Source organism: Drosophila albomicans, chromosome 3 (genome assembly GCF_009650485.2).
Source record: "Drosophila albomicans strain 15112-1751.03 chromosome 3, ASM965048v2, whole genome shotgun sequence".
Taxonomy (NCBI): domain Eukaryota; kingdom Metazoa; phylum Arthropoda; class Insecta; order Diptera; family Drosophilidae; genus Drosophila; species Drosophila albomicans.
Window position 1 is genome coordinate 45,912,384 of NC_047629.2, and position 16,566 is coordinate 45,928,949.

At 39.7% G+C, this 16,566-nt stretch overlaps 1 protein-coding gene across 18 annotated transcripts in view; it reads left to right on the forward strand.

Annotated features, from left to right (window-relative positions):
- The window catches only part of LOC117568394 (protein still life, isoform SIF type 1), a 105,188-nt gene that overhangs the window by 56,609 nt on the left and 32,013 nt on the right, over window positions 1-16,566 (forward strand). For all 18 annotated transcript variants that reach the window (XM_034249025.2, XM_034249026.2, XM_034249023.2 and 15 more), the window contains 3 exons: window positions 7,866-8,048; window positions 11,085-11,285; window positions 15,263-15,490. In XM_034249025.2, coding sequence (XP_034104916.1) covers window positions 7,866-8,048; window positions 11,085-11,285; window positions 15,263-15,490 — 612 coding nt within the window. The remainder of the gene's footprint in view (window positions 1-7,865; window positions 8,049-11,084; window positions 11,286-15,262; window positions 15,491-16,566) is intronic.

Sequence of the window (16,566 nt, forward strand, 5' to 3'; positions counted from 1 at the left end):
CCCACATTCTTCATTCATCCCCCTCGCTACAAGTGTACACATACACACACACACACAACACGACGAACTGCCGCCATAGTTGCCTCTGCCCCCGCTGTTACTGTTTTTATTCCCAGTGGCTCTCGTGGCTCGTGTGCAATTGCCATGGCGCACAGTCTAAACAAGGCTCACTTGCCTGCTGCTTTCAATTTGCAATGGCGGCTGTCATTTCAGCTCAATAGCAACTCCTCTTCTCTCCTCTCCTCACTCCCCTCACACTTGGTCGAATGTGGTCTCTGTTTCTGGTTTTTTTTTTATTATTTTTTTTAAATCGCTTGGCCTGTTTGGTTTTAAATTTTTTATGCATTTGGCTTGCGCTTGTTGCATATTCTCCATCGATAAATTTATTTATGTATGCTCTTGCGTACATATGAATAATTGGGCTAATTAAATGTTGCATTCATCGTTTAGGCTGTTAATTGTTTAACACAATTTATGCCATTCAATTGAGCGACAGAAAAACGCTTAACAAAATGCCTAAATGAATCAATTTCCTGCCAAATAGACCAATTTCAATTATGCAACATTTTATTATGAATTTAATTTTCAAACATTTTTTACGAGGTTGTCTGAAAAAATCGGTTATTGGATTGTTTTCGTTAAAAAAAATGGAATTTAAAATAATACCAAAATACATGAGTAAAGGCAGATAATCTGAATATTTATTATAGTCGAAGGGGTGAAAGTTTTAATAACTTTGTGCCGAAAAAATATCATAGAAGTTATTCAAGAATAATTTAATATGGCAAAAAGTTGCTGTAGCTGTTTGGTTTTATTTGCTTAACCATATAATCACGAATATTTTGTCTATGGTCTATTTTGTCTGTATAGGTAGTATATCTTTTAAAAATATATCGTTTGGTATATTTTAGTATATTTTCCATATTATAATTTTGTATATTTCAATATATTTATGCATACTATTCAAAGGCGGATAACTACAAATAAGTAAGAAAGTTACCGAGTGGGCTCGACTATGAAATACCCGTTATCCCTTTTTCTACAAAAACAAAACAACGCTATATTATTCTTAAATTATACCAAATAATATACCATAACACTAAAATATGCAAAGGACCATAAATAGTATATCGTTGAAGTACTACATTCGAAATATACACGTTAAAATATACCAGATTGTTACCCTAAGCAGTAAAAACTCAATTGCAGTGGGCGTAATTTTCAATACATAATTTATTCTTAAATAATTTCCACAATTTTTATACGATCTAAGCCAAATTCTTAGAAATTATAAATACTGCAGTTATTATTGTATATAGCAAATTCTAGAGTTAACTGGTATACTAATTCATTACCTAATACAAATAATCCGATCGTTTTTATCCGTATTTTCACAGTTAAAAAAAAAATGAGGAAACAACAAAACATAGTTTGCTTTAAGAAAAGAAAAAATAGAATAATGAAAGTTTCTTTACTTTAAAGAAGGTGCTGCAACATGCTGATAACTATAATGTTGCACCATATAAATATAATCCCACTGCAAGTGTCTACTAATCGCAAGTTAGTCAAAACTATTTCCGGCTCTCTCTTCTCCTCCAGAGTTGCTGCTATGCGTACTCGTATTTTTTGGCCACAGCATATTTTGTCGGCCAGCTAATTTGTAGTTGGCTTGGTCCAAAAAAACGGGTCAGACACTGTAGAAAGCCGTCAAGCCATTAATTAATTTGATTACAATTAAGCTTAAATTTAAGCTCACAAAATCCTTAAATTTGCAACGCTCGCTTTCGTCCGCGTTTGCTCTGCAGCAACGCTCAAATGCACATTTGCAGTGTAATATATTACACACACACACACACACAAACACACCAACGCAACCACAGCAAGTAAATGAGAAAGGAAAAACAACAAAAAAAAAATGGTGAAAATGCGAGGAAAAACTACAGGGAAAAAACACAGAATCCAAACTGAAGCGAAAAAGCACATAATGAAATACATATTTAGTTAAGTTTTAAATTTTGGTTAATTAGTGTGTTGATTTTCCTTGCCGGCCAACTTTCAACCACATGCAATCTCTCGCCTACCTCGCTTCCCCTTCCCTCCACCCACCTGCCTCGCCAAGCGTCGCACATTGTGGAAAGTTTGTGCAAAACAATAAACCTTGTGAACGAGACGAACTTTTGCTAGCTGCTAGTTGGGAAGCTGCAAGTTGCAAGTGTATTATTAAAGAACATTTTTCCCTTTTTTTTTTAATCAAATTTTTCGTAATGAAAGCATAAAGTTTATAATTACCGTAAAATTTAGTGCTCGATGCTGTAAGGTTTCCCCCGCAAGTGCAACTTTAACTGGCCACAGTAAACAGACAAGCCAATGCACATACATTTGTGGGCGTGGCTTTGGCCTTTCATAAACTAATACCAACTGGCAAAAAAAAAGAAAAAACTCCTTAAAATATGGCAAGAATTTATGGCAAGAAATATGAGGCAAAGCCGAGTTCTAACGTCATAAAGCACGCACACATGTTGCAACGACGAAGTTCCCCTCGCTCTCCCCCACCCCTTTCCCCTATTAACCCCTGCCACGCCCCCTGCACAGTTTTTGGGCTTTGTTTTGGAGCAAACGTGCGAATATTTTTGCAACTTTTGGTCGCAAGTTCGCACAGGAAATGGCCCCGACATATGGTCCACAGTTGAAGCCGGACCTGAAGCTCTGACACACTGCTAGGTGTTGCACCCCCCCTCCGACCACTCCCCCTCTCCCCGTCTGCTTAGTAGCCTCTTGCCAAGCCCAAGCCTTTGGTCCCTGTGGCCGTAAATGCGCGTTGGCTTTTGATTTGTTTTTGGTTTTGGGATTTTTGGTTTTTGCATGCAGAAATATGCTTTATGCGTCTGGCATGTGGGCGTGGCCGTTGCCGTTGCTGCCAAATTCAATTCAATTGTCAACAGCAATAGGTGCTGCTAGCCCAGAGGAGAGTGCTAAAAATGCACACACACACACACACACATACAGAGTTAGGTTGTGTGTGGCCACAAACACAAACAGGCGCTAGTTTTGCGCTTAGGCTGAGATCGTTTCACGCATAACTCTTTTTAGCCTCCTGCCACTCCCATATGCATGTTATATAATGTGCCATCATTTTGTGGTCAGCATTTATGCAGGACATGTGCACACACACACACACACACACACGCATACATACACTCGCTTTCATGCTTGTATGGAGCGCACAATTTGCAGGCCTTTTGTTGACAATTGCACCCGTTGCTGCACCCTTTGCAGCTCATTCCCCTTCCTCACCCCCTGTCGACCACTTTTGCGGTTGGTCGGCCTCACATTTGACTTTTTGTAGGATGGCAGCAGGATGGCATTTAATACACCAGCAAAGTCAAAAGTCCTGCCCTGAGGTCAGTTGCAGCAGTTGCAGTTGCAGTTCATTTCAAAAATTGAATGTTGCGCATACGCCGCATTGCACCGTCGCTTTTAATTCCCGCTGTCTTTGACTGTCTTAATTGATCGTTACGGTTTGCTATAAGCGAGCAACTTATCGAGCTACAAAAGAAGAAGAAGATGAAGCCATTAACAGCAGCAGCAAAGAGAATCGAGCTCGAGTTCGAGTTCTTTGCTTTTTGTGTTGGGCATTATTATTATTTCAGTCGAGTGAGTGTGTGTGTGTGTGTGTGTGTGTGTGTGTGTGTGTGTGTGAGAGAGAGAGTGTGTGGTTATTATTGTTGTTGGCTGTTGTGGTTTGCGGTTGCTGTGGTTTTGCTATTTGCGGCATCTTTGGCTTGTCATGCGACGTTGACGCTGACGCTGATGCTGATGCTGACGACGTCGACGCTGGCGATGACGATGACGATGACAACAATGGCAAAATGTATTTTTTAATTGTACTCTCGGGTAAACATATATCAGAGCAACAGTCAAGAAGCAGAATGAGAAGGAGAACAAAACGCATACCATGAACTCGTCTCAACTCAACTGAACTGAACTCAACTCAACTCAACTGAGGCAGCACCAAACTGAGGAAGCGGAAATGACAGTACGACAATGGGACGACAACAAGGACGGGCGCAATGGCAATGCCAGAGACTGAGACTTTCGACTGAGAGTCAGTCGGGGACAAACAGGACAATCTCTAGCTCTGGCTACAACAGCAACTACAGTTCGCCTACTTGAGCCTTCAGAGCATAGCCTCACTAAAATGTGCGCATGGGGAGCCATACACGAGTGCCGCTTAATGAAAGCGCAACAGCAACAGACAGCAACAGGACACACAGGACACACACAGACGACGCAGAGCAAAAGACAACTAAGCAAAGAGCAAAAGTGGGGGAGGTGGAGGGAAAAACACAAACCACAGAAACCAACAACGTAGCAATAATAAAATTCCCGTTAAGTGGAGAGAATTGAGATGACAGTCGAAATTGAGAACAAGCGAAATAGAAGAATGGAATTCTAGTTACAGAATTGCTGTACTTGGCGTCTGACAGGTGTCACAAAGCCAGTGTGTGTGTGTGCATTGTATCGATATATGTATTGTACATTGTGTAATCGATAACAGCTCGATAAACATCAAAGTAACAGCATTTACATTGCAATTGCATGCAATTACACGACAATTAACAATGCCATTAACCCAAGCTGAAGTGCACAACGTGACAGCACGCAAAACGACAGCCATAAACAAACAATGCCCACGATTAATGTGTGCACATTTCGGTTACACACACACTCACTCACACACACACCATACACTCACTCACTCTCTCTCTCTCTCTCATGTTTATTGGTGCTCATATTATTTTGAAGGCGTTTTGCTACGTGTTTGGAGCCCAAACAAACTGTTGACTCGGCAGCTGCTTCGACTGCCTCAGCACTTTGGCTGGTTATTAATAACAAAATTTAGTTGCCAAAATGTATGCTCCCACGCTGTGTTTGTGTTTGTGTGGTTGTGTGCGGCAAGCTGCCTTATTAATTATCCCTTTTCTTGTCGTCTGCACAAGAGCACAAGCTTGCAACTTGGCTGCCGTCTGTAGCCTGCTGCAATTGTTATAAAATTGATGCGACTGCCAAGCACTTGAACTGCCGCAGCTTCAGCTTGTTGCAAACACTCCTCATGTTGTGTTGTGAATCTTTCTCACTCTCTCTCTCTTTGTGTTTGTAATGTATAATGGGAAATTGCAAGCACATTAAATACAGTCATTAAATCCTAAGCCCAGTTATTGTGCTTGCTGCTCGTTAAATTAACAATGACAATCGTGAGGCTGCTCAGATGAGCTCATTAAGTGGCCAAATGGCTTCGTCCTGCTCTTGCTCTCTATCTCTCGCTCTCTACAAGGACATTCATATAAATCAGCATTACCCTCAAGTTGAATTCGAAATTTTCAAGTTTATTGCATCCAATTAAGCAGTCAAAAGTTCAATTGCCAACTGCCTCTTTGGTGGAATTAGCCCAATATATTGAGGACATCATTTAATAATCGTTAATCGAAACTGACAAAAGGATGCAGAATATGACAATATCATCAATGCTTGCGAGCAACTGGTATTAGTAATTTTCTAATCTTTGTAATTGTAATAATTTGTTGTAATTGCATATTTGGCATTTATCTTGAATTTCTTTCTGAAATGCAGTTGTGTACTTGCACTCTTAGCTATCAATACGTTTAGCTTCCTTTACACTCTGTGTCGATTTGCTCAATAATTAAAGTTAGAAACCATACTCTTATTATTGAACTCTCTTTTTAATGATAGAGACAGTTTTCTTAAGAATTTTATAGACTCCAAGTTTTACATGCAATTTGATTTTCCGTTTCCGAAAATTATTCTTATTGCTTCTCGCTACATGCACTCGTTATTTAGAGCTTAGTCGCGTTCTTCTTTTTGTATTTGTTACAATTTGATGTAATTGGATATTCAGCATAATTATTTTAATAGTCAGTTTCTTTTGCAATCGCAATTGCATTCATATTGCATTTCTTCGAAAGATTTAGTTGTGCTTCTGAGTCATTAATGTTCACTGCTACTCTGAACTGACTCTGTTTTTTTTTCTATTTTGATTTTCTCAATAATTTTAGACAGCTTTCGGAAGAATATTATATGCAGCAATTTCATTTTCCGTTTCACAATTTCGCTTCAATTTGGAGAAGAGATCAGATTGAGAGATTCAGTTGAGCTTTTTAGGCTCGCTCCCACTCTGAGCTTTCAATACCTTTTTCCTTTAGCTCTGTTTCGATTGTCTCCATAGTTTTTGTTTGCAGCAGACTATTATAATTAAACTGACATTTATGCTGTATTTCGTAAAAGTTTTATTCACTTCCCACTGCAGAATTACATTAACATTAATTCTCGTTACCCGCACTCGTTTTGAATTGCCAAAAAGAAGAAGGCGTTGTTTCATTTGATCGATATGTTGTGTATTCGTGTGTGTATGTATGTGTGTGGGACTCGCTCTTGATGCTTTTGTTATATCAATTTGACAGAAATACACACAAACACAGAGTGAAGCGTATGCAATCAAATTCAAATGCGTGGCAAGCTGGATTGTTATATTAAGTATACGCATTACGTATTCGAATACACACAAAACGTCAACGTATTGTATTGTGTTGTTGCGCTGCTTGAGAGTTTGGAGTGGGAGGTGGGGAGAGTGAAGTAAAATACACCAAATATGATTTATTTCACGTAAAATAAACAATGCCGAGCTCAACATCACATAAGCTGGCAAGTAGCGTGTCCTCGCGCACAAATAGAGAGACAGAAACAGAAAGAGAGATAGAGATAGAGAGAGAGAGTGAGAGGCAGACCAAGTGAGACACCTGTATAAGCCGGCAACAAATACATTTACATATGTATACACAGCAAGAGTGTGCGAGTGTGCTGTTGCTGCTGCTGCTGTTTATGTGTACACATTCATTAAAATGTCGAACATCGAAAGTGCCCATTCAGGTTGATGTTGCCACGGCGACGCCCACTGCATCCGCCACTGCAACGGCAACAGCAACAGCAATGACAACGGCAGCTGCATCTGCAAATAATTGTCAGCTTACACGAACTGAATGCAATGCAGCGGCAGCAACAGCAACAACAACAACGATGAGAGCAGCAAGTGAAAAGAGGAAAAATCTAGCAACCAAAATGAAACAATCACGTACTCCATGAAATCTATGCAAGCGTGTATAAATGCACGTGAAAGTGGGATTGCAATGAGTGAGGAGAGACTGAGATGAGAACAGAAAAGAAGGGATGGGAAGGGAAGGGAAGGGAGTGAAGGCAGATGTGGCGTGGCAGGCTGGCTAAAAACTAGGAAGCGTATCCTGCTCCTGCTGTTGCTGATGGGACACGCTGCGGCGGAAGTCAAACGTTATTTGTAATGAAAACAGGGCCATGTGTTGTGCCAGTAAGTGTGCAAGTGTGTGTGTGTGCGTGTGTGTGTGTGCGTGTGTGTGTGGCTAACGATGCCAAAGTCTCTCGCTCTCTGTGTGTGTCAAAGTTGGTGCATTGCCAACGCACTTCAGCCCCAAAAACGGGGAGGCAAAGAGATATTTGAATTGCGCCAACGAAAAATGCTGCTGCACATGACGCGTGATTTATGTATTTTCGTCAAATGGCAGCCACCGCAGCACCAACAGCAGCAATAGTTGCTGCTGTGGTGCTGCCATGAAATGCTAATGATGCCATGCCATGCCAGAGATGCTTTCATAACCATCACGAGTGTCGCATCTGCATCCCCGCATCCCCGCACAACCCAAAATCCCAGTCCCCAAAGCCTGACTCCTCTTTTATATCTAGTTGAATGTGTGTGTGTTGCTACTGGTCATGTCTAACTTCTGGTTTTTTTTCTTTTTTGGATTTATTCCATTTCGCAGGATCACAAGCTGAAGCACATGGCTGAGCTGCAGCAATCAGTTGTCACCGATCAGGAGACACGCCATCAGATACAGACACAGATACTACAATGGGAGGAGAACCTCGAGCGCTTGCACTGCGAACAGTTTCGACTACGCTGCTATATGGCTTCGCTGCAGAGCGGCGAGTTGCCCAATCCAAAGGTGAGTTATGCGTTTCCGGCCCCTCGCCCCCACACACAGCATCTCTAAAATTGCAGCAATTTGTTTTGTTGGAAGGAAGCCACAGGAAAGTTCACATTACGTGGCTGAGATTGCGTCAATTTGAATTACTTAGCCCTCTCTCAAGAGAGGTGATAAAGTGCGTGCCCCAAACTGCTATTCAATGCAAAGTAGTTGTCAAGTGGCACACGGAGCACAGAGCAAATAGCAGCAGGTTAGGTTATGCCATAGCGCGCAAGCGAAGCCATGAAAAATATATAAATTTTATAGAGTTTACTTTGGCTTTTCGAATGGCAAATTACTACTCAGGATACAGAGCTCAACAGAAAACTGTTGCCTGCTTTTAGGAGCAAGTATTTTATGGCCCAACATTAAACAGAGAGCAATCTGTGCGCAAAACACAAGTTAATATTAGCAAATGGAGTTCACAGATGTAGCTTCTGGGAACTGCATTAATTGTTTACGGGCTGAGAGCTTGAGCATAAAAATTGTTGCCTACTTTTATGGGCATCACAGAAAGAGAGATAATTAAATGAAATATGTATGTGAAAAGGCAGATTTAAATTCAAATATTATAGCTAAAACATAAGAAAACTTTAAGTAGTTAGGCTTAGTTGTTTACGGTACGATAAACAAAGACAAAGCAAAGGCATTTTGCATTTAATTAGAAATATATTTATGATTTTGTATTAAACTTAATTAAGCTGTTGCTGTTGTTGCATGACGCAATGTTTTATAAGCTGTAAAAACAAAGTGAAACCCCGACTCGTATGCAGAGTCAACACAAAAAGTCTTGTCTATAAGCTGATTAAAGTTCGCTCAATGCTGCAGTCGAGATTGATTAAAAACCCCATCCATAGGGATTAATTCTCCATACACAACACAACACAACACACAACATCAAAACCAGATTCACGGCCATAGCGTAGATTAAAAGACACACAATCGAAAGGCAGGGAAAGTGGATGGAGAGAATGCTTGAGCCATAAACCTTTGGCCCTGTTGTCTGTAATTGCTTTTTACCTACTTATTTACACAATGGCGGCCAAAAGAGGGGACGCAATTCAATTGCTCAAGACTCGAAACTAAATACGTAGCAAAGCACAACTCAACTTAACTCGTTTCTCTCTCTCTTTGGGCGAGAATGTGTAACGTGTAACATTAATCTCCATAACACAATTTAAGCGCCTTAAATGAGCTGCAGCTTAAAGGGTCAAAGTGCGAGACACAGCAGCAGAAGAAGGTTGCTGGCAACTTCAGACATTACACTCTGAACTAGCAACAACAAACACAACCACAAAATGGAGGTGTGGCACAGCTCGAACTCGAACTTTACACGGCATTAAAAAGATTTGCAAAGCCAAGTTTTATGTCGATGTTGTGATGGGTGACAAAAAGGGCTGCGAGTTAATTGCGCTTTTTATGACTTGTCAGCTAGAGAGAGATGGAGAGATAGAGCGAGGGAGTAGGGGAGACTAGGCGAGCACTCAACTCTCTTTTGCAAATGCACATAAAGAGCAACCACATTTATTATTAATAACCGCAAAACTCAAACAACTTCAGCAACGCCACTTACACGAGAAAGTGCATGCACCGTAGGCTATTTGCACACAGCACACTTGCAGCACACTCACACACACACTCACACAAACATCAACTCCCACAAACACACACAGAAACACACAAAACATACATTAGTTAATGGTGTTTGGTTGCGTCTGCGTCTGCTGCATCCAGTTATTAATTATGTCATATCACTCAAAATGACCAAAAATTAATCATGCAGCTGCTCTTAAAGAGGGTTTTTTCTCCTTTTTTCTGTGTTGTTTAATTTATATAATTATTCTAGTTCCTTCATTGCCACCGTAATGTACTTCAATTTATTCCCGCTCTCTTTCTTTCTGGCATTAATCAATGCCTCTCCTCTCCTCTTTCTATCTACGATTCTGGTGCTCCATTGTCACCGTAATGTGCTTTAATTTGTACTCCATTTACTGTCTCCTTTTTGTTTAATTTTTGGTTTTACTTCTCTACAAATTACTTCAATTCTCCATTGTCTAATCAATGTGTATTCACCTGCTGCATTTTGCCATAGCTTTTTAGCTTTTCAGGTTAAACTTCATTGACTTTTACTCTGACTTTATGGCTGCTAGTGCTGCGTTAAATTATGTTCATATTCAAACGCAGCAAATGGCGATTGCTTTCTTTTATATAGTCTAAGCATAGATATGGGAAACTAAGCTATGCTTAGTTTGTACAGTTAGTAAAAAACTAGTATACGTTATAAATTTCAAAATCAGCACAAAGCTCTTAGATCAACCGCATTTTTGTCTTGAATTCGTCTAGATCGATTCATTTTTAAGCTTTCGCACTTTTAGGAAGAATTGTTGTTAAAAGTATAAACGGTCATTATGTATACAGAGCAAAATTCTTAAAGCAAAAGATATTAGGTATTTAAATTTTTGACTATTTCCTTCTTTTATGCGTGATCAAAATAAGTACAAAAGATTCTTAGCTTAACTGACATAAGTTATAGCAAGCAATTAAAGAAAAAACGTAGAATATTATGCAAAAGAAAGCACAAGTATGTATCTGTATTTATTCTTCATTTTGACTAAAATAAGTAACACAGTTAAAGCAGCATACATGGTAGTCGAATACTTTTGTTTCAGGAGTTCTTAATTGTCTCATTCTTTTAGTTTGGAAATTCCCAATCGTCGCATTCATCTATTGCAATTTGTCTGCTTCTCAAGCTAACACCAACTATCTGCTTTTGTCATAATCCTCCAATGCCACATTAATGTGCTTCAAATCACCTTCCAGGAAAGTGGAAAAGGCGAAATAAGGAGGAGGAAGGGGAAGGGGAAGCACATATTTTCACACACTCAATTGCTACTGCTGAATGCTTCGTTCATTTCGATATTCTCGCTAGATAAGCGAATTTATTGCACTTTAATGTTCTATTATCATAAATTCAATCTCATTTTTCGTTGTACTCTCTCTCTCTGTTTCTTGCAGTCGCTGCTCACACATGTGTCACGTCCCACGAAGAACACTTTAAACAAGCTGGGAGTTTTTACGGTCTCCTCGTTCCATGCCTTCATCTGTGCCCGGTCGCCATCGCTGCTCAATAATCTGTTGGCTGGACGTGGTGCCACCAAGCGTCGACCACCGATGTTGTCGCGCTCGAATAGCGGCTCCAGTCGTCGCTCCATGCAGGTGAGTTGTCATCGTCGTCGTCGTCGTCGTCGTAATACTATCCTATATATGTATGTATGTATGTATATGATTTGGGTCCGCGTGTCGTATGCGTAATAAAATTATATCAATTTTAAAACGCTTTTACGACACGACTGTCTCACACTTTTATGGCCTAGCGTGTGTGTGTTTGTGTAAGAGTGTATCTGTGTGTGTGTGAATAATTGAATTTGTATTTAAGGCAGCGGAAACGGCATTAAAAGCCAAATTTAGCGCTAATGCGAGCCAACTGAACTGCACCAAAAAATGGCCAGCAATGTGTCGCCAAAGTCCGCGCGGACTTCCACGCTCTCTAATGTATTTTCGCGTATTTTTAGCATATTTTATTTTTTACAGCTCGTTGTTGTTTGTCGGAGGATAATTTAAATTTAATGGCCATCAAGAATTACAAAAACAAATTTATGAAGTACGAATACGACTCGTCGTGGTTTCATTCCTCAGCATGTCGCTTTACAAAGCCATTAGCCAAATGGCCCCGCCCCAACAAACCGAAAAAGAGATGGAGAATGAAAAGAAAGAAAAAACTAATCCAAAGTTGTATAAATATTTGCATAAAGTACGCAGCTTCATTTTTAATAGCCAGGCTTAACTGCACACACACAGTTTACAGTTTACAATTTACAATTTGCAACTTACCATTTACGAAAATTTACAAATTGTATACTGAAAGCCGAAAAGCAAATGCAGATTTTCCTTTTGATGTCTGGCCATCAATCAAATAAATCATTCAGTCCGTCAGCGAGAGTCAATCAGTCAATAGCCAAATGCAAATTGTGGGTTTTCGATTAAAATCGCAAAAATTATCAAAAATATATATAAATGCAATCAAATCTGGCAAAATCCAATTCACTCAACGTATTTGCGCCAGCTTAAAGCATTTACATTTTTTTTTTTGCACTTTGCACTTTACACTTCACATCACGCATACGCAATGTAAGCAGCCATTAAAGGCCATATTAAACTTTCAACTCAATTTTGTGTAATAGTCACTTAAAGTCAACTTGACAAACTCGGTTGTTTGCTGTGGGATTTCAAGCACTTGGGATGCAAGTTTAACAAGGCCAAAGCTAAAGCTAAAACTAGAGATATAAATATTCTCTCTTTCGTATGCATGAATTTAAATTGAACGAGCTACAGTTAATTAAGAGGGTTAGAGTATTTATTCTGTTTTTTTTTTTTTTTTTTGTTCTTTCTTGTTGTAGTCGTTATGTATTTGATGTTGGATATTTGATAAACTTCAATTAGAGTTGCCAATTTCGCATCTACTCGTATTTATAATGAAATTCATTTCATAAATTCAATTTGTTTCGATTATTGGCAAAATAATCTTGTTCGCAGCACTCGATACACACTCGCACACACACACACTCGTGTTACACTCGATGCACAGAGGCGTGCACACTTCATTTCCAATTAAATTTGCCAACGCTGCACAATTGCAGCCGCAGTCGATGACGACGACGACGACTACGTCGAAGCTATCGTCAGTGAAGCCAAAAATATGCATGGTAAAAACAAGTGAATATAACATAAATACAAAAATGTTTGTAACGCAAAATGAGACACACACCTCGATGTGTGCTGTGTGTGTGTGTGTGTGTACGTGTGTGTGGCAGCAAATGTGGCGCTGAAAATTCAATGAATTTGAAAAATGTGCATTTGATTTGGTTTATATTTTTGCGCAGTCAACTCTCATGTATCCAATGCAATGACTGTGATTCCCTCTGTGTGCTGTATGTGTGTAGCTTTTCATTTTGCCAGCATGTCAGCTGCAATGCAGCAGAAATTGCAATTGAAAATGAAATGAAATCAAATTAAAGGTGTCCGCAGCGCCCGTAGCACACGCAACTGGCAATTATCCAACGGCGAGCGGACGGAGCAGAGTAAAGCAAAAAGCTGAAGCACGAGTGGAAAACTCGCGGGAAAATAATGCCAACAGCGGCAGCAGAAAAAAACGGCTTTAAACCATTTTCGCCACGACGCATTTAATTGGCCAATAGTATAGCCGAGAAGAGCCAACATCAACTCGCAATTGAATTAAGCAACGAGACGTCAACTGACAAATTGACTTGCCAACAACTCTCTTTCGTTTCGCTTGCTCTCAACTCAACTCGTTGTGTGGCATTAAGTAGTGCAAAGTTCATTAATCGATTGAACAAAGCTGCGGCAAAAGTGCAACGACAAACTGCAAAACTGCAGCTTGTTGAAGAATTCAACTTTAAATTCAGTTTCAAATAAAGTTTCTTAAAGTTGCCTGCAAGTCATTCAACTTTGAATGCATTTGCCACTTGATTGAACTGAAGAAATGCACATGAAAGGTAGAAAGAGAAATGGCTTCAACTCAAATGCCATGTATCAAAATTAATGTGCAAATTTCGTAACACAAAAATTATTTGAATGCAGTAAATGTTCTTGTCACTTAAACAGTATCTAAAAGTCGAGAGAACGCCTTGTTATTGTTATGATTTGCAATTCTTGTTGCCACAATGCAAGCCAACAAAAAAGGACCAACTGAGCACACATACGAGAACAGAATTCATTTCCTTTTTGTGCTTTTCTTTGGCTTTTTGGCTTTTTATACCGGCTACCCATGGGGCAGAAAGGTATAGCAACTTTGTGCCTCAGAAGAAGGCATCTCTATGGTATATGCTTTGGTATATTGTGAATGTTGTATATCCAAATGTGGATATCAAAATTCCATATGTAGCCTATATATACATATATATATTTTTTTTTTTTTTGAATGTAGTACTATATCAATATACCCAATATAGCTTTTGATAAGTTTACCGTATTTTGCTTTTATTCAAAATGGATAGAGGGTATCTCACAGTCGAGCACACTCGACTGTAGCTTTCTTACTTGTTCCTTTTTGCAGGACTTTTCGATGCTTCGCACAACATGAATATCAAGTTGACAGCCAAAAATGCTTGCATTACATATTTATTATTGATTCAGTGTGTTGTGTGTGGCATCAACTGTTTGGCATAATGACTTTCAGCGCGATATACTCCCCACACACATATCGTATATATAAACATATATGGTATATATAGACTCTTTTGGTATTTATATTTATATGCGAACTGCATGCCCAATTGTTATGCAATGCGAAGATTCCCTTCCACAGCTGCCTGCAGCTTCTCGTGCCTGACGGATGTGCATGTAAATGTGGCTGCTACAAGTTTCGTTCTCCCCTCTCCTCTCTCTGTCGTCTGCTTGCTTGTGTGTGAGTTGTGCAACTGCCAAACTAATTCAATTGTTGTGCAAGTAGTAAACTGCACACACAGAGCACAGAGCTTCAGCATTTGACAACTCTCTCTCTCTCTTGGTCTACAAATGTGTGTGTTTGCTACACCTGTACTCGCATGTGTGGCTGCAGCTGCTGCAGCTTGCCTCAGGGCTGCTTGCAACAGCAACGCAGTAGCGTCAAAGTTAGTCAGCCAGCAAAACCATCGACGACGATGGCTGCCAATACAAATGCAATTTGCAGCAGGCAACAACTGGCAGCTGGGCGCCTGATTCGTTTAGCAGTTGGCCAAACTCTGCATCGACTGTGTGTGTGTGTGTGTGTGTGCGTCTCGTTAACCAACACTGACACACGCAGAGAGACGAGACACAGACACAGACACGAGATGCGAGATGAGATGATGCCCCGTTAAGCATTTTAACTGAGTTTACTTCGCTCTCGCTTCTCTGTTGACTGCCGAATGACTGGCTGACTGCCTCCTGACTGCCTGCTGCCTGCTGCTGACGTTTTTCATTACATTTCCTCTGGTAGAAATGTGTTTTTGCTATTTTTCAATTTTCACTTCCGCATGTATGTATCTGTATATGTGTGTGTGTGTGTGTAACAACACCCTTAATGACACTGTGTGTGTGTGAAAGTACGAGAGTGAGCGCCTGTTTATCCAATCGAATTTTCTGCCTTTTTCCAGATGAATTCACGTGACGAGCCGGAAAAAACCTTCAAAGTTGCAATGCCCGACAATGCTTACTCGACAGTTTATCTACGTGACGCGATGTCTGTGGAGGAATTCCTTGCCAGCGCCTGCGCCCGTCGCAGCCTCAATCCCATGGAGCACTTTGTGCGCGTCAAGAAGCGACGTGACATGGAGGATCACAATTACTTTGTGCCACATCGCAATGATCTGATTGAAAATTATGTAAGTAACCCATCCACAATCGCATGCCATGCCATACCATCCATACATTCACACGGCGCCTCCTTCTCCATTTCTCAAACCCAACGGGGCGTATACGTGTTCGTGTGAGTGGCAATTTCTATTGAACTTTGAACTTTGTGTGCACGTGTTTGTTGTTTGTTCAAAATTAAGGGCAATTAAGGGTGATTTCTCAGCTTGAGCAGCCGAAGCGTTCGAATTTCGCCAGCCAAATTCAAAAGGATTAAATCCGATTTCCTCACGAAGTGCAAGTGTTGCGCAAAGGGTCAAAAAGGTGTGAGAGTGCCTCTAAGCCTCTGAACGCCTCTTCGCTAGCTGGTAACTAGAAAGCGTTAATTACTTTTTGAATGAATTATAATTGTATTTCCATTCGGTTAGCAAGGCCATGCCAATTATGCATAGATTTGGCCAATAAGTAATTAAATGATTGGTTAATTAATTAAATGTGCGAAATTTGATGTTGCAACCGCAACTTAATAACGAACGTTTCGCTAAATATTACTGCAAGTGAAAACCGCATTTGAAAGGCATTCATAAAATTTAAATTCGACTCTCAACATTGAGTATTTACATATAAACTTCAAGAACATTATAAAGCCGCAGCCAGGCAAACAATGCGAATTGCATAATCACTGCAAAAGTGTTGCAACATTTATCTTTTGACTTCATAAATTAATCTCAAAGCAACAAAGCATTAAAACACACACATAAATCAGTCATAAAAACAACATTCAATTAATTAAACTTTTGTGATTCTATGTAAACAGAGTCATAGTTGAAATGTCAATTAATATAAATTTGTCAGTTTTATAATTGAACCATAATTTTAGCCATTTAAGCAATTACGTCAGCAATCAAATAACATACATATTTTTGACTATTAACAAGGATATTAGCTAGTTAGCAGATATCATAAAATGATTACAGTTCAACTGGTAAAAGGAATTTCAATTAGCGATTGCAATTTGCAACTTAACAGTGCGCAATCAAAGTGCAGAAATCATAATATTCAATGATTTTTCTGAGAGATTTGCTAAGTAATTACACGAAATAATAAA